The sequence below is a fragment of the Paramisgurnus dabryanus genome, chromosome 5 (genome assembly GCF_030506205.2).
Source record: "Paramisgurnus dabryanus chromosome 5, PD_genome_1.1, whole genome shotgun sequence".
Taxonomy (NCBI): Eukaryota; Metazoa; Chordata; class Actinopteri; order Cypriniformes; family Cobitidae; genus Paramisgurnus; species Paramisgurnus dabryanus.
Window position 1 is genome coordinate 30778543 of NC_133341.1, and position 25005 is coordinate 30803547.

The window sequence follows — 25005 nt, forward strand, 5'->3', positions numbered from 1 at the left end:
GTCAAACATGCATTTTAGTCTGGGACTAGGCTTAAAAGAAAAAACACAGTTTTTCAATATTTTACTGTGTTTTTACCTCATCTTTTTTCAATGCGTGCACTTAAACTTTTTACAGCGCGTTGTGAATGTGTTAGCATTATGCCTATCCCCATTCATTCCTTAGTATCCAAACAGGGATGACTTTAGAAGCCACCAAACAAGACTGTTACATGAGTAGTTACACAAGTAAGTATGGTGGTACAAAACAAAACGTGGATAAAAATGAGAATTATATTATATGGCGAAAAGAGCCCGCATTGCTAACACAGTCATAACGTGCTTTACAAAGATTACGTGTACGCTTTGAAAAGAGCTTTTTAATTAATAAAGAGGTATTAATTAATAAAATTGAGGTAAGAACATAGTAAAATGTTAAAAAACGGTGGTGTTTTGCTTTAAGCCCTATCCGGAAAACTGCCCCTTAAAGTTTACTCCCATACTGATACTGGAAAGGTGTTACATACTTTGGCTATACTCCTTTTGTTACACTTATCTAATCATGCAAATGTAGAGTTTACAGGAGTCTCTAATGTAATGTCAGGTAGTAAAAAGACCAGGTAGTAGCTTAAAATTAGCAAAAATTAAATGCATGTTGTGTCTATTTGCAGTCGAACCTGTGCATGCCAAGGGAAGGACCCTGAAACCTGTGGTGCTTCCTTCTCTTTTGGCTGCTCCTGGAGCATGTACTTCAATGGATGCAAGTACGCTCGAAGTAAGAACCCTCGCAAGTTTAGACTGCAGGGAGAACACCCCAAAGAGGTCAGTTTCACTTTAAAGACTATGCAATTGGTTGTTATTTTATTTTAAAGCAGCTCCCTTCTTAAAATCATTGGATAGAGTGAAATATTTTCTCAAATCATGAAGTTCCAATATGTTGAAAAATCAATGCAGAAATTCATTCATTTTTTTCACATTCTATTATTCAAACTACAATGACCATGCATGATTGCCTTTGTTAACAAAATATTGACATTTTTGTGCTGCTATTTGCGCAGGAGGACGATCTCAGGGATAACTTTCAAACCTTGGCCACTCATGTGGCCCCTGTGTACAAGATGCTGGCTCCGCAAGCGTACAGTAACCAGGTAAAAACTGTCTTTGTACTTTTCAACCATATTATAAACAAAACAGATTTTGCAGTACCAGTGTGATATTTGATAAGTTAATTTGATGGGATTAGAAGGTTTAGGATATCTTGTTTCACTACACATTTACTGTAAATTATGTTATTAACTTGATAAACTAAAATGTTAAGTATGTTTGAGAAATAAAAATAATTTGTATAGCCTGTGTATGGTCATGTAAATGCTTTTTATACACTTTAATTTAATTTCTAATGTGTGTTTTTTAGTGTGCAACTGAGCATTCTGCTACAGACTGCCGGTTGGGTTTGAAAGAAGGACGGCCATTTTCAGGAATCACTGCATGCATGGATTTCTGTGCCCACGCTCACAAAGACCAGCATAACCTCCCAAATGGCTGTACCGTGGTATGTTATTTTACCACATGAATAATGTGCGTTTTCCTCGTAGAATTTGGATTAGTGGTTTGTGTGAACATATTAGGGTGGTTTCCCAGACATGGCTTATCCTATTGTTTTGTCTCGAGATGCACACTAGGCCTTGTCCTGGTTTACTTTAAACCCTGTCTGGAAAAGTTCCCCATTGTGTTTAAAAGGTAGTAGGAGGTTTAAAGAAGTGCAACTGCTGTTTATTTTAACCTTATACTTTCAAATGTTCCTTCCAGGTGTGCACTCTAACGAGAGAGGACAATCGCAAAGTAGGCAGCATCCCTGAAGAAGAACAGCTGCATGTGCTTCCGCTCTACAAGATCTCTTCAACTGATGAATTTGGTAGTGAAGAAAATCAGCGCCTCAAAATGCAGTCAGGAGCCATCCAGGTGCTCTCTAACTTCCGTCGAGAGGTTAGAAAACTTCCGGAACCTGCTAAATCCTGCCGCCAGCGTCGGTTGGAGGCCAAAAAGGCAGCGTCAGAGAAGAAGAATAAGAAACTTCAGCTTACAGAAACCCCAGAGAAGACTCTAAAGATGGAGATGCATCACACAGAGTCACCACACCCTCAGCAAGGCAATAAAGGTGAGTGGTTAAATCAATAAGACACTCGCCTTTGGTGTGAGAGACCCGGGTTTGAATCCACTGTGACACGCCATTGTGTCCCTGAGCAAGACACTTAACCCCTAGTTGCTCCAGAGGCATGCGACCTCTGACATATATAGCAATTGTAAGTCGCTTTGGATAAAAGCGTCAGCTAAATGAATAAATGTAAATGTAAAAACTTTGGTGGGGTATACTGATTCTAAGAGAAATCTGCATAAGGTGGATTTTGGACGTTGGGGTGGCATTATTTGAATGTAATTTGCCATTCAAATAAAGGATTTGGAATTGTTTTTGGACCAGTGTATTGCTCTATGTTTAAACCTGATTTTGTTTTCTAGCTATTCCAAAACAGGAGGTGAAGCCCATCATCAAAAAAGAGCCCGTCGACCGCTTCCAGCCCTTCAATGGAGCCATACATGGCTACCCAGCACTAGGGAACGGCAAGACAACTCCCGATCCCCACAGCATGGACAGTTCGTTCTCGTACCCTGGTAACTATGCAAGAGGTCGAGTCCCTACCAACAGCCAAGCTCCTGCACAGAGCCTCATCAATGGCTTTCACCCTAATCTTCAAGACATGCGCTACGGTTACTACAACTACCCTCCCAATGCACTTTTTCCTCCTGAGCTCTTGAGGAATGGAGCCTGGCCCAAAGCTGGAGAACTCCCTGCCACGTCATTTGACCAGAAGCCAGATGTTCAGAGTCTCCAAGCCAAGCTGGCACACGGCTATTCCAACCGTCCTGGGCAATCACAACAAATGGCTGGTGCATCCATGCAAGGCTACCCATACTCTTCTGAGGTTTCAAAGTCTCCTGTTCCACCCAGTCATACTCCATCAATGTCACATGAGCAGAAACATCGTTTAACACCTGTCATCAAACAGGAGCCTATGGATGTGCCACTATATGCTGGCAGATTAGATGGGCAAGGTCAAAGCTGCCCTGAAGGTTGGCCTGGGCATAAACCAAATGGCAGTCTAGCCCCTAAAGGCTGGGATGGAAACATCCGACCAAGTCCAACCGATTCATGCTATACTCCAGACAGGCAGCGGCTCCACCAGCAACACCAACACGAGCACCCTCAGTATCCACAGCAGCCACAGTGGAACTCTTGTCCCCGTCCTAACACTCCAGTGGCATCCCCTGCTCCATCTCCCTCCCCTTCCCATAAAGTAGGTCTTTCTCCGGCTGCATCTCCTCATCCATCTACCCCGAAACAGTGGGACAGCCCTGCCCCAAGTCCACAACCTAGGACCTGGGGTCCTTATGGTCCCATAGGTTACGGGCCTGGCGGTATTAGGCAAGGCAACCCTGCTGGTGCATTCCCCGACAAAATGCTCTCCCAAGCAGGTGCAAACTGTGGCTCTGCTCCTCTTGGAGTCCAGGAGAATGCCTGGAAATCTGGTGGTGGATCAGCAGCAGGCAGCACACCATCTCCAGCTCCTGAGGGTCGCTTGTTCCCCGATGCACTGCAAAAGTCAACTGGGCAGGCATGCTGGGATAGTGAGGCAGAGACGCAAAGTCAACATGATCCGTCAGAAGACGAGGTTTGGTCAGACAGCGAACACAACTTCTTAGACCCCAACATCGGAGGAGTAGCGGTGGCTCCTGCTCACGGCTCTATTTTGATTGAATGTGCCCGTCGGGAGCTCCATGCCACCACACCACTTAAAAAGCCAGACCGCACCCACCCAAGTCGTATTTCCCTGGTCTTCTACCAGCACAAAAACCTGAACCAGCCCTCCCATGGCCTGGCTCTGTGGGAGGCCAAGATGAAGATCCTGGCTGAGCGAGCACGGCAACGACAACAAGAAGCAGCTCTTTTGGGTCTCTCACAGGAAGAAATTAAGGCCTACGCGAAAAAGCGCAAGTGGGCGGCTGGATCCGCAAGCCCGTCCCCTGGACAGACAAAGGACAAACGAGAGGGTGTTGTGACACGGATGGCACCCACACAGAGTACCACCACCATAGTGACTGTTTCACACCACCCGTCCACACACCTCACTGGTCCTTACAGTCGATTTGTGTGAACTCTTGTAGACTGTTGCCCCCTGGAGCCAGAGATGGGAATAGAAATGATAAGGATCATAAATCGTACTCCTTTTCCATTTGCTTCCCTGCTTTTAGCTCCAACTCCTCTTTCAGGCTACCACAAGTAGGAAAAGAATAGAGGAAGGGGCAGTTTTTTCACTTTTTCTTTACCTCAAATTTTGGCAGCAGTTTGGGAATACCCCAAACGGACACGCTGTCTATGGTGCTCTTGCTCTCTCCAACATGAGAGGGATTTCCATAGCTACCCCTCCTTAAGTGAATTTGATGATCCTAATTATTAATGCTCTATTATCAATATTATTACGATTGCTATTGTTACTGTCAACGTTGATATTACAGGTATTGTTATTATATTATGAAGATGACTATTTTTTATTTTAATGTTATTGTTTTTTCGTCATTGTTATTAATATTATGATTTCCCCCTTTCGACTAAAAGGGACTTCCTTTTAATTCTTGCTTGTTCATTATGAACACGAGAACAAGCTAATCAGCATTTTTTTTGCGCTTTTTGCCTTTTCCACCTATCAGCCGCTCTACAAAAGAAGCGCCTTCACATCATTGCGGGTCACACTTATGTGGCTGCATTATGGCAACTCTAGAGTATTTACTCGTAGTCCTAGTCACTCATCATGTGACTAAAATTAGAAAGAAAGGACCTGACACCAGCTTGGGCCTTTCGGTTTGGTGCCACTCTAATGAAATATGTCAAGTTTCACATAGTTTCAAATGGTGCTTCTTTTCTGTCTCTAGTGTCTCTAAGTTTATCCTCATAATATCGAGGCAGATGCTGGACCTGGGTGCTTATAGCAGCAGATGTCATTCATCTTCAGTGATGGGACTTGTTAACAGTCCTGGTAATTGGCTCAGCCTTTCATCTGACTGGTGCTGACTTATTTGCCTGTGGTGCTTTTTCATTGGCCATTTTTCACTACCCATGTCACATAAGGTGCTGGTAATGCTAACAAATATCCATCACAATAAAACAGCCCTATAGAGCTGCAGATTACCCATCCATGGGTATGAACAAACCATACTCCGCTCGAACCGGATTCTTAAATTCGTTCCATTTTGATTGAATTTCTACGATATCTGCTCGCCCTAGACATGTTCAGATATTTGTAATGCAGAGACTTGCAATAGGAAAGAAATGTTTTTCAAAATAATGACTTGCTATCACAAATGTACATCTATTAGCAGACTAACCACAAAAAAAACACACAAAACTGCCCTTGTGTAAACGACACAAGTCTTCCATAACCTAATTTATCGATGGCTACCCATTTGTGATCATTTCTCAAGTTATTATTTTGTTGATATTTTCTTGGCTACTGCCGGTTTAAACCACCAGCCTAACGGACAGAGCACATTTTTTGGGGTTGGTGCTACTATGAGTCTTTACGCTCCAGTAAAGTTGCCCCTCATGTACTAAGCAGCCCTCATCTCGCTCTTTCTGCCCTGAGATCAGCCACACCTGGAATCAACGGTGCTGAATGGCAGTGCATATAGTTATAGCTCAGTCGTTTGTGTGAATGTATGAGTAAGTAACAATGCGCACGTGTGTGTGTGCACGTGCATGGGTTCGCAAACATGCACACAGGTCAGAATGTATGCGCACGAGTGTGAATGCCTGTGTGTTTGAGCTAGATATAGGGAGCAACGCAGGGCTGCCACTGGTTTACACAGGGCTGAAAGATGCTTGACACCCTCACAGAGGAGAGATCTCGGTGCTCATTTAGTAAGCGGTCCTAAAGCTCTTTACCTCGTGTTGTACAGACACTGGTCCCAGTTCACAACATGCTACCAATACACAGGCGCTACAGGCTGCAGGCTTGCTGCCTACATCCACATTCGTACCTACTTTTTTATTCTTATTTATTATATGATGATGATGATGATGATGATTATTGTTATTGTGATTGCTGTCATTTTATTTTTTTGTTTGCTCATTTTAGAGAAACTGTAAATATTGAAGAGAGGATTTTATAAAAGCACTTTTAATCTTGATTTTAATGCGGAGGAAAAAAAAAGTTAAGAACGGATTATTGACAACTTGAAGCCTAGTTTTTTGTTTTATTGGAATTTTATTGGGAGAGATAGAAATGTAAATAGTTAAATATTTAGGTAAGATTATTTAACTGGTGAGGGATGATGGCCTAATCATGAATGATTCCTGAATTTTTAATCTTCAGTCGTCTGTATGTCAAGCCGTCGACAACGGAGCACAGAGCATGATGCTTTGTTGGTCTATTCGAGATACTGCTGTCCTTCCTTTCGTGAGTACTGTACTTACACCGATACCTCTGTACTACCACCGGCTTCCTTCCCCCGTCACATCTACAAACCGTAACCTTATGGAGAACAACTGTGCGAACCTGTTGACTAATACGAACGGCTCGCAAGGATTCAGGACTCGCACCGTTTCGAAGGGAAGTGGAAGAAGTACATCGCTTTTACATGAAAATGACCCATGGAACCGAAATGAATATCAGGTTTAAACTTGCCTCTTGAAATGTGACAGCTTTCAGTTCAGAACTCTAGTAGGTAGATCATGTACTAGTTATTGTTTTTGTTTCTTGTATAAAATATCACGTGGGGTGGGAGTCTTACTTAACTCTTATAACTGCACTGACATATCTAGATTGTCACTTGTTCTCGGAGACGTGAGACTTGATCCTGAAGCTGAGTTGAAAGGTTGTTCTCGAAACCCGGGTTTAATTTTCTTCACCCTGAATAATGGCTTTTTAACCGTGGTGCTACCCCCTAGAGTTCACTGTGGAAAGGACAAATAGCAAACACTGTTGCTATAGTTTTTTGGGCTCTTCATTTGATATGTGAACTCTTTTGAGAGCATAGGAAACCTTTGTGGTGCTGATCATTTTTAAATCTTTTTACGTAATTACTTCTGAGACATTTCTGATGATTGCAAATTTTTAAACAAAGCACTCCAATCGATCCAGTGACCCTTTTTAGTCGTTATCTTAAATAACTGGTAAAATGGTACTTGATGTGCACGATAGCAGGTAGAGGAATAGGTACTCTCATGCTTGTGATGTGAATAGACTGTTAATTTTAATAATCTGGTGCTACCTGAACTGCCCAGAGATCTGATTTCACTCGTTTTGAAGTTTTACACACATTGTCATTTTCTTTATATTCACACTTATGTTTTGGCAACACTGTCACACAAACGCATACAAATACACCACACGGACACGTTTGCATACACACACTACTCTACGCCCCTCTTAAAGTACTCGCTGTTAGAGTATCTATCATGCCCAGTTTTTAAACATCAAAACGATAAAATGTCTAAACTTAAAGAAAAAAAAGAAACTGGCAGCTACATTCCTTTATGAGTTAAAGATTGTTCTTGGTTCTATTTTTCATGTTGAGTATGCAGTATGTAAAAAGTGTTATCTTTTGTTTGGTCTCTCTCCTTGTAGCTGTATGGTGTATTATGTGAATACATAGTGTATGTGGTAAAACCCACAATACTGTTTTACGTTCTAAACTAAGAAAAAAAATTAAAAATGCAAAGAAATAAAGTGTGACGACATGTATTCATTTAGTTTACCTACTGACTGTGGTAACAAACATTTATGCACTTATTCTGTACAAAGTTTATTTTTAATACTCTAAAAATCTATTTAAGTATAGCTGTATATTAAGTATAATTAGTATACTTTATTCATACTTTATTCGCACACTTGTTCCTAGGTATATATTTGTATACTTTTACACTTGTATTTAGAAAAAACAATGTAGTACATTAACTTTTTATGGTTGTGATATGATCAATGATTAAGATGCATTATTTACAGCCTCGTCAATAATACAAATACAACCCACAAGACACTAAATAACACTAGGTTTAAATTGGCTTCACTGTGCTAAAAGTCCGCATGATGGCGCCATATGCATTTGTGCACAGATTTACGGTATAGCTGTGTAGGAACAAACCTGAATGTACCTCAACTGTTTTGGGAATGCTTAAAAAAAATGTGTTTTTTTTCATAGGAAAGCGCTTATAAATCATTTTCTGTAGTTTGGCATTATTATTTTGAATACATTTATGAATAATCATATGTTACGCGGGAAATTACGGTTGTTTTATGTTTGTGTGGCGGGAGTTAACGTATCCGTTTTTAAAGCAAGTGGCACCAAGATTATTTTTGTTATTCAATATTACCTCTAGTCTATAATATTTATTTTCATATTGATATGTTTTCTGAATCATTTACATATTTTGAGATTTAGGATATTTCTAACGTTACTTATGACTAACAAAACATTAGGCAGTAAGTTAACACCTGCCGTTCAGACTCAGAGCCTTATACCTAATGTAACGTTAGTCATCTGTCAATCATGTTAAATTGTACCCAATTTCATAAATAGGACATTAAATGCATACCCGTCCACATTTTTGACAGTAGATGGACATATGGATACAAATAATCATGGTATTCCTACCTCAATATATATAATTTTCCCAGATATATTTTCCAATCTCAGGTGATTTTCTCCGTCGGTTACTGAGTAGATAGTTCTGCGCATGTCCAGACAGAAAGTCGTAATGTTTTAGTTTTATCATTTATTATTTTTTTTTTTTTACAATTTTTACACAAAATAAAGTTTTTTTTTTTACAAATAATGAAAATAAAATCACCGAAATAATAATAATAATAAAAAAATTGGCCAATCTTGACGCTCATATGATTACAGATTACATTTCGTTTTATTCAAGAATTAAATAAGTGGAAATTAGAAACTCTTAGCATTTGCAAAACATACAGTTCATACGTTTGAAACTAATTTAGTTCAGTTTGGACGTTCTCAGACTCAAAGTATTAGCTGTGTAGCAGCGCCCTCTGTTGGACAATATTGCTGTCACGTCATTACTGTTTCAATATACAAAATACTAAACATTATGGTCACAAATGAAAAAGTCAAATTTCTTATGCATTATTTTTCGGACATGTCTAGATACGTTTGTTAACAATTTCAGACAAATATGTGTCAATGCAGGAAGTTGATAACACCTTTATAACTAAAAGCATATCAGTGCAGTCATGGTTTATCATTAACATGAGCGTCTATTAGGGGTTTCATGTTATTTGGGCAATGTCAAACAATCACAGGGCAAACAATACATCCGGTGGTTATGATGATATCCACTCATCACTACACATGACGACTGTTTGAATAATTAAGAGGCACAGCATTTTCTCTGACTCACGTTTACCCCCAGGCATTGACAAACATTTAAACAGCACATGCTTTTTTGAAGGACTCTGGGCTAAACTTCAATTTGCATTAGTTAGAAGTTACAGTAGCACAAAAATGCCTCCTAAATGTATTATTGAGACGAACAAGATAAAAAAATATCCAGCAAACTCATTGAAATTGCAGATTGAGTAGCTTTCAGCTATAAAAAAAATAAAATAAATAAGTGTACATGATAAATATTTGTAAAGCTCTTTCAAACCCAATTTATACAAGCATTCTGTTAATGAAGGCAATTGATTAGGATTTCTGATGTGGACATGAAAATTGGATCAAAGTTTCCAGTAATAGCATGCAAATGGCATACTGTATACAATTTGGTCTGATAGATGCTGAGCATTTTTATAGATGAAAGCTGCTCAATCTGCAAGGTCAATGAGTTTGGATATTTCTTGCTCCCATTCATCTCAATAGGCATCCTTGTGGAGGCATCTTTGTAGCTTGTAACTGATGCACATTAGAGAAGTTTTTCAAAAAGCGTGCGCTGTTTGAATGTTTGTCAATGAATGATTTTTATCTGTATAAGACACTTTTAACTGAAAATATTATATTGTTATGGCTTTTAACATCTTGTGATTCATGAAAATGAGTACCAAATTATTACAATAATAATTATACAGTGGTCATCAAGTCAAGGGTATTGAGGAACATAATGTGTCTAAAAATAACAACACAAAAATTCTGATCTTTCATGTCTTTGAGAACAGCCAAAAAGCTCATAGTGCTTGTGGAAAAAGTATGTGAACCCTTGAATTAATGACCTCAAAAAAGCTAATTGGAGTCAAGTTTTAGCACACCTGGGGCCTGTTTCAGAAATATATTATATATTTGATTATATATAGTTATAATCAAATTGGCAGTGCAAATAATTTTACCTTAGTGCTTTATATATTTTATAAATTTAAACAAAAACATTTAAACAGTATACTGAAATGACTAAAAGCCAATTTGATATACCTGGGTGCAGAGACCGTCTAAGTGACTAAAATGTCATGTGCTTTTATAGAGCATTCTGTAGATGTTGATGATGCATTCATTTGTAGGAAGTTACATTTATGTCGGGAAAAGATTTGGAGACCCAGAGTGGATTTTTGTCATATCCCCTAGCATTTATGTGAGCGGTATTGTTTTTCTTGGCAGTCATTTTAGATATATAAATATCCTTACGTGACTAATATAAGCCTTTGTGGCCGTGCTCTTACATCTGAACAGTTGCCTTTACATTTCTTATGTATCCACTCATCATTATCGCATTACAAGTAACGTGCATTACGTAATAATATTACTTTTCTGAAGTAACAAGTAAAGTAATGCATTAATTTTTAAATGGTCACATTAATATTTGAGTTACTTTTTCAAAAAAGTAATGGAAGTTACTTTTTTAGTTTGTAAAATTTTTACTGTACATAATGTACTGAATTAATCTGAACGTAGTCACATTACGCCTGTGTGCAAACAGTTTGAGTCAGAAACTGAGATGGGAGGCCAGAGCTCGATATTTTTATGATGAAATATGCAATTTCTGAATGCAAAACTTTTCAATCATAAAGAACAGCCAAGAAAAAATAACGCAAAAGTAACGTAAGCATTTCTTTCCATGAAAAGTAACTACTAAGTAATGCAATTACTTACTTTTTTTGGGAGTAACTTATTATTGTAATGCATTACTTTTAAAAGTAACTTTCCCAAACACCGGCGCTGTGCGCAGTGGGCAAGGCAGACGTACTGTCGGCAATCTGAATTCGAATACCGGCTTGGCGTATTTCTGTTTTATTTATGACCAACATTTGTGAAGTTCGTAGCCTTTTATGCCCAGGTATTATGCCTAATTTAATTTTTAGCTGAGCTACTGTCATATTCTTTTTGTCCATGGAATTGCATCTGCATGAAAATTAATATACTAACGTACAGTCCTCAGTTCTTTTACTGCTGATATTTTAACCATGATGAAACATTAAATGTACGCATTTATTAGAGTAGCAATTTCCAACAACAACTCTTTCTTTAAAATATATGCTCTTAGTTGCTGTACACTTGCAACCACACTTTCAGTTTTAGTAGTAAAAAGGATTAAGACCTCTTTGTCATGTGCTGTTGCCATGGTAAATCGTAATATCGGAGCTCCATTGATGATGGCTTTTCATAGTGGCTGTACACGCACTTAACTCAGAGTCAACGTACTCAGACTAGTCAATTGAACTAACTCAGATAAGCTGTTCTTTAACGAAAACTCTGAGTTTCTTATCTCAGAGTAAGTCAACTCAGAGTGCAAGTTTTAACTCAAAGTTGGTTGAGACGTTTCCTCCTTACTAAAACGGGCCCCTGGAGTCTTGTTAAGATAATACATAATACCACAGCCACTTAAACTGATAAAAAACCCTCAAACTTTTTGAGTTTGCTCTGCACAAGAACACGCTTATGTGAGTCATGCCTCGCCAAAAAGAGCTTTCAGAGGAGCTTTGATTAAGAATTGTCCCTTTACATTAAGCTGAAAAGGGTTACAAAGTTATTTGAAAGACTTTAAAAATTCACCAGTCTACAGTTAGGCAAACAATCTACAAATGGAGATGCTTCGGGACTGTTGCTACTCTACCAAGAAGTGGGCACAATGTCAAAATGACACCATGAACACAACAAAGACTCAACAATGAGGTAAAGAAACAACCCTGAATAACAACCAAAGATTTGAAGGCATCATTGTAACTTGCTAACATCTCATGAGTCTACAATATGTAAAACACTAAACACCACGAAGGAAGCCACTGCTATTAAAAAGAAGAATGCACATTGATACTCCAAAGCGATACTGGCAAAATGTTTTGTGGACTGAAGAAACTAAGACTGAACTATTTGGAAAACGTAACACATGGGGCCTCATTTATAAAGCCTGCGTACGCACAGATTTGATCGTAAAGTGTGCGTAGGCAAAAATCCACGGCAAAGTCCATATTTATAAAAACCGTCTTTGACGTGGAAAAGTGCTAAGCGCCACGTCAGGGTCTGAGCAGACGTACGCACTTTTGCTTGTCTGATTGCTGCAGGTTTTTGGAAATATAAGCCATTCTTGCTGTTTGAAATTGGGTTTAAACATTGACAAGCGCTTTTTATATGTCTGACATTAATTACGCATCGTTTAAAGGCGGAGATCTGAAACTGCTCGGCTGCGCGCACAAGTTCAAGTTAATTTCTGATTTATAGATTTGAAAGGGGTATGCGCGTTTTCTGCGCGTACGTTCGGTTTATGAATCACACGTACGCATTTTTGTTAAATGATCGTAAGATCAAATTTAGGATGGTTTTTACGCAGCATTTTATACATGAGGCCCCTGGTGTAGAAAAAGCACGGCATATCATCATGAAAACATCATCTCAACTGTAAAGTGTGGTGGAGGAAACATCATGATCCTGGGCCTGCTTTGCTGCATCAGGGCCTGGCCAGCTTGCAATCATTGAGGGGAAGATGAATTCCCAAGTATATCAGAAAATTCTTCAGGATCATGTGATAATATTTGTACGTGAGCTAAAACTCTGTAGAAGGTGTGTGATGCAACAAGACAACAACCCAAAACACACAAGCAAGTCCACAACAGAATGGCTTTAGAAAAACAAAATCTGCCTTTTGCAGTGGCCAAGTCAGAGCCCAGACCTCAACTTGATAGAGATGCTACGGATTGACTTGAAGAGGGCCATACACATGAGACATCCAAAGAATATGACTGAGCTGAAGCAGTCGGACAGAAAGAATGGGCTAAAAATCCTCCTCAATGTGCAGGTCTGATCCACAACTACAGGAAATGCATGGTTGAGGTTATTGCTTCCAAGGGGTCAACCATTTATTAATTTTAAGAGTTCACTTACTTTTTTCAATAAAGACATGAAAGATCAGATTTTTTGTGTAATTATTTTTAGACACATTATGTTTGTTGATACCCTTGACTTAAATGAAGATTAGATGTAAACACAATGTAAATGCTTTTTAAAAAGCTTTGTACACTCTCAGAAAAGTTGTATCTTTGTGTTACTGGGACGTTACCTTTTAAAAAGGTCCTAATATGTACCATTTAGGTACAGATATCTAATTTGAGGTATTAATATGTATCTTTTAGGTTCAAAAGTGTACTTTTTAAAAAGATACCGCCCCATTGACAACTTTTGTACCTTCACATATCATTTATTCTGAGAGCGTATGAGCAACACCAGAAGTAAAGAATGAGCTATTTTTCAAGTCAGCTAGGATTTTGGCTTCAATACAACTTTAGCTTTATTTCAGAAAAGAACCAAAGATCCTCTCAGTATTGTCAGTATGTGTGATGTTGCCTTATCTATTTCAAATAGATGGATGAAATTAGTTTGGCGCATTACACACAAATTGGTTTGATGAATTGACTCTTATTGCTTGTTCACTCACAGCTGCCAGCTGTATGGGGGAATTAACTGTGCCATGTTTTTGAGTCATCACCAACAATACCACAAGTTTTTTCCTTTCATTTTTTATTTTCAACAGAATCATTACTAAACAATTATTCATTACGTGCCTTAGCTAACACCGTTAATGAACTAATTGTAAGTACAGGATCACTGTTATATTTATAACGCTGTATGTGTGTGATATATTCCTCACAAAAGTTGGCACGTACACCCTGAGACATATCCAGGGACTGGAATATCAATAAAAACATCTAAGATCTAAAAAGGATCATTTGAACAAGCTCCTGCAGAGATTTGAGGGTGGGCTACAGACTTTGTCCAGTAAACAACAACCAGCACAGCAATACATTAAAACCACTTCAAAACCATAGCAACCACACAGCAATGCTCTGGCAATTGTCGATTTTTGGGGTTTACAATGTGAATGGGGTGAGGACAGACTCAGTGGGTGTACGCAAGGCTTGAGATGTGTTTTGTCATGATATAAGTATTTAAAATGAATTACAGTTTCAACTGGAGTGAGGGAGTGCTAAATGGGTGTGGTCGGGTAGGAGGCGGAGTCCACATGGCAAGTGTATCCTATGCGGAGGTGTTTTATCAACTAAACCTGAAGCATGTAAAATGCAGCATGAAGTTAAAACAACTTGGTTTTGCAAGTCAATTCAACCTAGTATTTTAAATTTTAGCTTGTAAAAAGTTGACATAATTGTTAAAATCAAGATGAAATTTGTTTAAAGGTGCCAAAGAATGCATTGAAATATGTTACATTTTTCTTTGATATTTACATAGAAGGCAAGTAACTTTATTTTAATGCTAAAATTATCCAGAAAGTTTTTACATGTCCATTTACAACCCTAGGATTTGTCCTTTTTTATTGTTTGGAGATTGTTAATGGACATTTCTGAGTGGTAAGTTTGTAGGTTTTGTTCTGTATCGACCTGCAAAATGTAATCAAAGTCAATAGTAGAGCTTTAGACTTATATATAGGGCATAAATTAGCGCTAGAGCTGCCAACTCTCCCGCTTTCGCAGTGTGACATACGGTTTTGCCTGTTTTCACACGCACTCACGCCACACATCCAATTTCTCATGCAAAAAAAACTGATCTTGGGCCGAGACTCATTCATTCCTTTTCAAACTCCTCAGCGGTACTATGACGCTGCTGGTGTCTGTAGCTGGCTGCACCCAGAGGTTAGCGACAGAAAAAGAGATACCTTGCAAAAGACAACAATATAAGTCTGATGATGAGAATCTGAGCTGAGACTACAGCTTGCGCCAGTGCAAATCTTCATTTTGGCGTTAAATATTAGGATTTACTATAAAGACTGGTCTTGTTATTTTTGCGACTAACCTTATTGCATATGCATTTCTAGGAGTTTCCCAAAATGTTTATTATTTAAACGGTTCACACAATGCGATTTATTAATGTTTGCGCGTGTGATATTACTGGTATTTGAGCCATTATTTAATGCTGAAAAAACATGTCATTTTGAGATTGAAATGGCTGCAGTTGTTGCTGATAAGCGAGACAAGCAGAGCCGGCGCCAGACCATAACTGACAGGGGGGCACTCGGCTTCCAACGGGGGGCACGCAATAGCAACAATAACTTGCAAAAACAAGACATTAAAACAACAAATACAGCAAGCACACACTCATACAACTGGTACAGACTGTCAGCTCATTTCCCGTATAAAGTGCAAAAGACCACAAACTATGCACAAAACTATTGAAATTCGACCGCGGCGTGAGCGCAAGCCATTGAAATGAATGAGTTTCATAGCGCAGCGCACACGTCCTAGCTTTAAAAAAGCCGCTTTACCATAATCACGTCGTAACGCTGTTAACGGTCTATAGCCACACTTCACATACATAATTTAAAACAACGCTAACTTACCTTTGAAATAGCTGAAGACGGCGTGTAAGAACATTAAACTTCCTTAAAACAGTGTCCTGTAGATTTGTAAATTCCACCTCGACCTCTAATCTCTGAGTTTGAGCTTAGAGTCTGTGTTTGCATGAAGACGAAGCAGGCGGTGCTGGTTCATTCTAAATGTTCTAAAATCCATATTTTACACGATCCATAAAATGCCGCGAAAAAACACGTTGCTAGTATCAAGTCACAAATATGCTAAAGACGTAAGATGGGTGAGACGCGGCAATACATCCAATCAGAGAAACTGGTCTATTTTAATTAAAGAAAACATATATCAACTATATTTTCCTCATTTGATTACATTACAAGTCATGAAACATTCAATGTTTAATTTATTTTAATTATTCTTGATATATATTAAAGTAATAAAATACTTTGTAGGGGGGGCACAACAACCTGTTCGGGGGGCACTGCCCGCGAATGCCCCCCCTTGACGCCGGCCCTGGAGACAAGAGAGCGCGTGATACAAGGCAGATGATTTTTTAACATGTAACAGTTTATTTGGAGTGTCTGAGGAGCATATTATTCAAAAATATTGTTTGCCAAGGCATGTTATTTTTTATTTGGTGGAGGAAATAAAAGAGGAGTCACTAGGAGAAGTCACAAACTAGCAGGTATCTCAAAACTTCTTGTAAACCTTCATTTTTTTGTCTTCTGGTTCTTTTCAGTGTACTATGGCTTCAGTTTTGTCTTTAATTGGAGGAAGTTTTGATGCCTCCAACTTTTAATTTCATCAATGTACTTACATATAGAGAGCCAGTTGGGCTGTAGTCATTGGGTGACAGGGCTAAGTATATCTGGGTGTCATCTGAATAGATATGGTAAGCAATTTGGTTCTTTTTCATTATTTGACCAAGTGGGAGCATATACAAATTAAACAGAAGCGGGGCAAGAATTGAGCCTTGTGGGACTCCACATGTCATGGATGTCCACTCAGATTTATGGTTACCTTCGTTCACATAGTAACTTCTTCCATTTAGGTATGATTTAAACCATTTGAACCATCGCAGAGAGCCCTACCCAGTTTTCCAGTCTATGTAGAGGATGGTGTGATCTACCGTGTCACTAAAATGTATTAGCACCAGCACTGATATTTAACCTGAGTCCGAGTTTAAGCGAATATCCTTTATTATCTTTATGAGCACTGTCTCTGTGCTGGGATGCTGACGGAAACCAGATTGAAAATTGTCCAGATAGCCATTTGAGTCTAAGAATATGTTCAGCTGATTGAAAACAACCTTTTCAATGATATTGCCTATAAAAGGTAGATTTGAGATTGGTCTTTAGTTGCTAAGTTGGTTTTTTCTAGGCTACTCTCTTTCAGGGGAGGCTTAACAACTGCCGTTTTTAAGGACTCTGGAAAAGTGCCTGTGATCAGAGAGGTATTTATTATTTTTAAAAGATCAATTTCCTGTACCTTTTTTAGAAAGGATGTGGGGAGCGTGTCAAGGCTGCAAGTTGATGCTTTAAGATGTTGGTTGTATTGTTTCTACCAAGGTTTTTATATCAATTATGTCAAATTCTGAGAGAATGACTAATTTCTGAGGTTGTTGGATTGAGATCTGACTGACCTTAGTACAATATGAGACCGTATTGATCGCCATTCTAATATTACTGATCTTCTTGCTGCAGACTCATTGCATTTGTTGTCAGAGAGCATTTCACGAGGAACTTGATTTTGGGGGTTTGTTAGTCTCTCTACAGTAGCAAAAAGTGTGCTGGTGTAGTTTATGTGTGTAATGTTTGAGAAAAAGGTCTGTCTAGCTGTGACTTGTTCTACATTGAAAGCATGAAGACTAGATGTTATAATAAACTTCAAGATTGTTTTCTGCGACATTCGTTCAGCTTTTCTGCATGTTCTTTTCATGCTTTGTACTGCTGTTGTGTTTCTCCAAGGTGCATTTCGTCTGCCAGTGATCATCCTGACCTTTACTGGAGCTATACCATTAACTTGGAGTAACTAGAGTCTGCTGATAGTTTTTGTTGTTGTTGTTGACATAGACAGATCTAGAATCAGTGGGAGGACAGGTCAATAAATCAGAGTAAACACAGAAATGGTCAGATTGCGCTTCATGCTTAATAGCAGTGGATAAAATGTATAAACCCTTGCTAATAAGCAGATCAAGAGTGTGTACCCGATTGTGTGTAGGACCTTGCACATGCTGTGTCAGATTAAAAGTGTTTAAAACATTAGGGGGCTTATAAATAATTGTAAACAGAATGCGTACTGTACCTTTTAGAGCAATACACAAATATTCAAAGGACTGGCAATCACAAAGTTACAGTTGACAACTTGCATTGAAAGGCATCTTTGAATAAAGCAGCTTTTCCTCCACCTCTTCTAACAGCTCTACAGACACTTATAAAAGTAAAGTTTGGTGGGACTGATTCATTGAGGACTGTAGCGCTGCAGTTGTCATCTAACCAGGTTTCATTTAGAAACATGAAGTCCAGGTTGTTAGTGGTGATAAGATCATTAACTAAAAATGATTTGTACTTTTTAGAATTTCAAAATATTAATGAAATACTCTTTTTTTGAAAATTCGCTCATTTCGACTCAATTTGCCAGCACAGGTCTCAAATGATTCAGCCACAAAGAGAAATGGGAAAAGAAAGTTTTCTGAAAGGAATTCATTTAGACCTACAAAGCAATGGCTGGCGGTTCTGTCGAAACTAAGGCTGACAGGCTGGTGTAAACACATATTTGCATAAAGCATCTATATTTGTCCACACCAATGTTGATTAGAGTATTAAAAACTTGAAAAGTGTTAAAGGAAAACACCACCGTTTTTCAATATTTTACTATGTTCTTACCTCAACTTAGATAAATTAATACATATATCTTTTTTCAATGCGTGCACCTAATCTTAGTACAGCGAGTCGTAAATGTGTTAGCATTTAGCCTAGCCCCATTCATTCCTTAGGATCCAAACAGGGATGAATTTAGAAGACACCAAACACTTTCATGTTTTCCCTATTTAAAGACTGTTACATGAGTAGTTACACGAGTAAGTATGGTGGCACAAAATAAAACGTGGTGATTTACGTGGGATAAAAAATGAGAACTATTGTTCGGCACTTAGTTTGCAGCACTTCATTCCTCGGCTCGCAGTAACATCATCACTCCTGACCACTCCCTTTCTCGCTCCAACCTCCATCAATATTACTGCACCCGAGGTGAAAGTGCTGCAAACTAAGTGCTCTTCCGCCAAACAATATAGTTCATATTTTTTATCCACTTAAAGGTGACATAGAATGATTGAACGGAGTATTTATCCTTGTTCTGTGATGTGACATGTAGACAAAAATGTTTTTGTTTGGGTCTGTAATGCCTTAGAAGCTTCCTAAAAACCTCTCTCAGATAGCTCTATTAGGGTGGGGGATTATAAACAAGTGGTTTTGCACCTCTTTGGCTCCCCCTACTGGCTTAACTTGCAATCTCATTACTGATTGGCTGACTTTGCTGCCACTCAAAAAATGTAGCCAATTAGTTTAAAGTGGATCGGCAGTGAGATGCCTGTGATGTCATAAGCATCAGTTTTTCAGATTGGGCCGTTTTCTGGCTGACATTTCTAAAAGAGGAATTTCTATGAGACTGAGATGTTTAGCATGTCTAGCACTTTTTGTATATTTGTGAATGTGGGTAGACTACCATTATTAACAAAGACAAGGTAAAAATGTTTTTTCATTCTCTGTCCCCTTTAAAAAATCTCCACGTTTTATTCTGTACCACCATACTTACTTATCTTTAAATGTAAAAAAAGGTACGTATTTATTTGTCTAAGTTGAGGTAAGAACATCGTAAAATATTGAAATACGGTGGTGTTTTCTTTTAAATAAAGGTAAATTTAGAACAGATAAAAATGTGTGATTAATTTGCAATTAAATATTTTAATATTAACAGTCTTAATAAATATACCAAGAACAAGATTTAAAAAAAAGATGCCATCTTCATCACTTTCAATTATTATGAAATCCCTGTATGTATTAATATATGCATTTTATTACTACAAGTTATTCATAAATTAATTTATTGCATTTAAATTAACCAGCAGAATCACAGTGCCAAAAACATTCCACACCAAGTACCCCATCTTGTTTTAAAAGCCTGTATCTCTAATAATGGATAAATCTGCATTAAGAAAACAAAATTACCATTAAAAGGCTGTTAGTGGTTTGTTATGTTTTGCTAACATTATCCTCAGCCTGTCCTAGCCTAACGCATTTTCTACTAACATCCCCTAAATATACTCATTTAATGAGAAATAATCCACTACAAACACATTGATGCGCAAAGTGATTTAATTCAGTGGTTCTCAAACTTTTTTCACATGCGCCCCCCCTTGTGTACGGTGAATTCCTTCGTGCCCCCCCCCCAAGAAAATTTATGACAAAAAAGCGGTTCTAAAACGTAACATTTTAATTAAACAAAAGATATTAAATTATACAAAGTATTGCTGTTGGTTAGTAGCCTTATTTTTTAGGTTTAATTACACAGAATTTATGATAAATTAATGTATTTTATCAAATGTTATAAAACTGGGGCCCCCCTGGGTTCCCCGGCCCCCAGTTTGAGAACCACTGATTTAATTCACATGTAGTATACAAATGTATTTTTTAAACTTCTTACGTTTTAAAACTTTCATCAAGTTCATCAAATGCAGTCTTTTCTCCTGCAGCTCTGATAGTAATGTCCAGGAACTCACTCCATGATCCGCCTTTGCTGTAAAAAAAAACACTTTCATTGCAGTGAATGCCATTGACGCAAGTTTCTTCCTAAAGGGTTTTGGTTCATGGGGTGAAATGGATGGCGGTGGCGGCTCATCCTGTCAGGAGCTGAATAAATGGCATGGTATCAGCGCAGGGTGTGGTTGATAACATTTTAAAAATGAATGAAGTGTGCACCAAACATCTATCTATCTTCTATACCACTTATCCTTTGTTGTAGGCTAACGCAGAAGTTAGTGGGACACTGTTTTTTCTTGCAGAAAAGCCCATTCATTTTTCCCATAGGCTTTTGGATTATCGAGAGAAGTTACACGTTTTGTCCAACAAGTTAATCTTCACAGATGAATACAGCTTTTTATATTTCTAGTAAACGCATTAGACTTCAAAATTCATTTCTGAAGATTAACTTGTTGGACAAAACATGTATTTGTCATAAACCTGTGTTAAACACATTATTTTTTGCGATAATACAAGTCTATGGGGAAAAAAACAGGTGTTTTTGTGAGAGAACCAGTGTCCCACTAACCCTAAGGGAAACAAAGTGTTCAGGTAGCACCAAAAGAATTGAAAAAATGATGACTTTGGTCAAACAGGTTTCAAAAATTCCTTCCTTTTTCTGGTCAATTAAATATTTAAGACCCAAGTCAAGTATTTTTTTGACTCCTGTCACGAATCTCAAACAGATTGCAAATTTGGCACCAATAGAAGGTAGAAATTCCCATTAAAAGTAAAGCATTAAGGGAATAAATTAAGAGATGTTTAATTTCCAATTGTATTTATGCTAACACAAACAATGCAACTGACTGCATTTCGTTGCCTCTTTTGTACTCTTAAGCACATTTACAATAAAGTTGCATCTCCTCGGAGAAACTGAATTATCAGTTTTATCAAAATCATTCACAATTTCGTCAAAACAAGAGGAGCCTACAAGAGCGTAAATCATGCACAATAATTTACATGGTCAAAAGTTTAAAAAGTTTTAGTCCATTTTCTTTAAAAAAAATCAAGATAATTTACTCACCACCATGTCATCCAAAATGTTGATGTCTTTCTTTGTTCAGTCAATAAGAAATTATGTTTTTTGATGAAAACATTCCAGGATTTTTCTCATTTTAATGGACCCCAACACTAATCAGTTTTAATGCAGTTTAAAAATTGCAGTTTCAATGGAGTTCCAAAGGAATCTTAACGATCCCAAACGAGGCATAAGGGTCTTATCTAGTGAAACTATTGTCATTTTTTGACAAGAAAAATATAAAATATGCACTTTTAAACCACAACTTCTCGTCTATCTCCAGTCATGTGACGAGCCAGCGCGACGAATGCGAAACTACGCCCCAGTGTTTACAAGTGTGGAGAAAGAGGACCATTCTGAAGTTATTGTATGTCTAATAATACTAATTAATGTCTTTGTGTCAGTTTATTGTTTAAAATGGTCTGCAAATGTGCGTTTCATATATGTAACACGTGACCTTTCCACGGCATTACGCAATTACGTGAGGTCGCGCTGGCGTGTCACAAGACCGGAGATAGACGTTGTGATTTAAAAGTGCATATTTTTTATTTTTCTTGTCAAAAGTGACAATGGTTTTGCTAGATAAGACCCTTATGCCTCATTTGGGATCGTTTAGAGTCCTTTGAAACTGCAATTTTAAACGGCATTAAAACTGTTAAGTGTTGGGGTCCATTAAAGTCCATTAAAATGAGAAAAAGCCTCAAAAAACATAATTTCTTCTCGACTGAACATAGAAAGACATCAACATTTTGGATGACATGGTGGTGAGTAAATTATCTGGATTTTTTTTAAGAAAACTGACTAATCCTTTAAACTCCTCGAAGTTTGATGTGATCTACAGTACCATGTGAATTAACATGCATAATATCCACTTCCTTTTATCCATTTTTTAAAATAATTACACATCTGTAAGTCCTTGAAATATAACACAATCCTCTGAAGTACTGACAATTGATATAATTATTATAGGGGTATCCAGTACTGGAGTTTTACTAATCTGACTCCCCTCATTCTGCTCATAAGCCTCTAGTAATGAGTAGCAGCAGGTGTGTCTGAATTTATGAACATTTTTGAACATTTTCTTATGTACAACCACACTTCTATTACTGCATACTCATTTAGCAATCCAAACCAGGGCCCTTACTTATAAAGCGTGAGTACGCATAGATTTGATCATAGAGTGTAGGTACGGAAAAATCCACGGCAATGTTCATGTTTATTAAAAAGGTCTTTGAAAAGCATGTTTAAATGCTGGGTGAATACTGGACAGAAAGCATGTTGGGTTATAAATAAACATATATAAACCTATGCTGGGCATTTCATCATTTCATTGAAATAACACAGCATAGGTTTATTTAATTAACCTAACATGTGTTCACCCAGCACTGGGTTCAAAATAACCCAGCAGAATTTAGAGTGCATTTACAGTCTGCGTCAACATATTTTTGGGCAGATTATTACAATTATTGTTGACGAGCAAACAGTTTTTCCATTTGTGACAATCAATAGGAAGGGATGGCATCATCCTCGTTCATGTCTTTCATCTGCTAACAATGAGAGTTCAGAGTATTGTTGGAAAGTGGAATTCTTTAGGTTCAGTGTATTATCCACCTGTGACAGGAAAATGACTCTCCTCAATTGTCCTGGAAATAGTCCTGTTCACAACAAATGGTACTTGAGGAAGTGAAAGGCACCTGTGAAGAATTCAAGAAAAGCATGGAAATAATGATGTGATTGACTGTGAACGGTGGTCACACACTCAGCGGTCTGTTTCAAACATTAGGCTATAAAAGACAAGACACATTTCAGAGACACATTTGTTCCTCTTTCAATATTAAGATAAAAATGTTGACCAAACCTTGCACCTAATGAGTTAGTACCTTAAGAGGTACATATTAGACTATGTTTAAAACTCTCCAGTTTCGAAAATAACTTTGTGCACACATGTCAGTTTTCAGAAAAGTGTTCATTGACACGTACCCATGTATATATGGCGTCAAGAGCATGCCAAACCTCTAGGTGGCAGTGTAACGAGAAGCTAAAGCCCATGTAAGACAATTAGAATCCCGAAGCAGCAACACATCTTTTCCTGTTCCTTTTTTTTAAAGGAATAGTCTACTCATTTTCAATATTAAAATATGTTATTACCTTAACTAAGAACTGTTGAATCATCCCTCTATCATCTGTGTGTGTGCACGTAAGCGCTGGAGCACGCTGCGACGCTACGATAGCATTTAGCTTAGCCCCATTCATTCAATGCTGCCATTTAGAGATAAAGTTAGAAGTGACCAAACACATCAACGTTTTTCCTATTTAAGACGAGTAGTTATACGAGCAAGTTTGGTGGTACAAAATAAAACGTAGCGCTTTTCTAAGCGGATTTAAAAGAGGAACTATATTTTTACTCGCCTGAAAAGTCCGCTCCCCTTCTCACTCTCATAATGGGAGAGGGAGGGTGTTACTGCGCCAAGTCGAAGTACTCCCAAAAGTGCTATTACGCCATAAAATATAGTTCCTCTTTTAAATCCGCTTAGAAAAGCGCTATGTTTTATTTTGTACCACCAAACTTGCTCATATAACTACTCGTCTTAAATAGGAAAAACGTTGATGTGTTTGGTCACTTCTAACTTTATCTCTAAATGGTACCATTGAATGAATGGGGCTAAGCTAAATGCTATCGTAGCGTCGCAGCGTGCTCCAGCGCTTACGTGCACGCACACAGATGATAGAGGGATGATTCAACAGTTCTTAGTTAAGGTAATAACATATTTTAATATTGAAAATGAGTAGACTATTCCTTTAAGGTCGCACTTTTGGCGTAGGTGCGAGCTATGGCACATAATGTGATGTTGGCTGCCTTTACATCCGTTTGTCTCAGTTTACGTGCAACCAAAGATTTTGAAAATCTCCACTCTGAGTTTTTAGAAAGAATCGGTTTCAGATGCAAATTCCCTGTTTGCGTGCAAACGAAGGGAATGTCTCAGTTTTTCTAAATAACCATGTATGTGTAAACAGGGCCTTAGTAGCCCATCTCTTATTTATTCACGCTGCAAGTCTAGCATGAAAACTACGGACCAATTTTGGCCCTGAAATAGGGAACCAATCACAGAATGAGGAGGGGGTAGAAAGACGATGACGACATCTATGCGACACACCAAAGTTTTGTTTATCCAACACGGCAGCAGACACAAAGTTGCTTTTCAATGCAGCCTAAGATAGTGTTTTTATAATGACCCGTTATGTTTTTTTTACCTTAGAATGAGTCGTTTTTATCTACATACACCGAGGGTCCCCCTACGTGGAAGTCGCCATTTTGTGCCGCCATGTTTCTACAGAAGCCCTTAACGGACAAACTTTTTTTGCCAAGTTGTCTCCGTCAATGACATATTTTTCCGGTGGTGGCTAC

The 25005-nt window shown here is 38.1% G+C and overlaps 1 protein-coding gene across 6 annotated transcripts in view; it reads left to right on the top strand.

Annotated features, from left to right (window-relative positions):
* Positions 1-7743, top strand: part of tet3 (tet methylcytosine dioxygenase 3) — a 43542-nt gene extending 35799 nt beyond the window's left edge. For all 6 annotated transcript variants that reach the window (XM_065250871.2, XM_065250874.2, XM_065250875.2 and 3 more), the window contains 5 exons: positions 648-798; positions 1035-1124; positions 1391-1528; positions 1786-2134; positions 2494-7743. In XM_065250871.2, coding sequence (XP_065106943.1) covers positions 648-798; positions 1035-1124; positions 1391-1528; positions 1786-2134; positions 2494-4187 — 2422 coding nt within the window. In that variant the 3' untranslated portion in view covers positions 4188-7743. The remainder of the gene's footprint in view (positions 1-647; positions 799-1034; positions 1125-1390; positions 1529-1785; positions 2135-2493) is intronic.
* The last annotated feature ends 17262 nt before the right edge of the window (positions 7744-25005 follow it).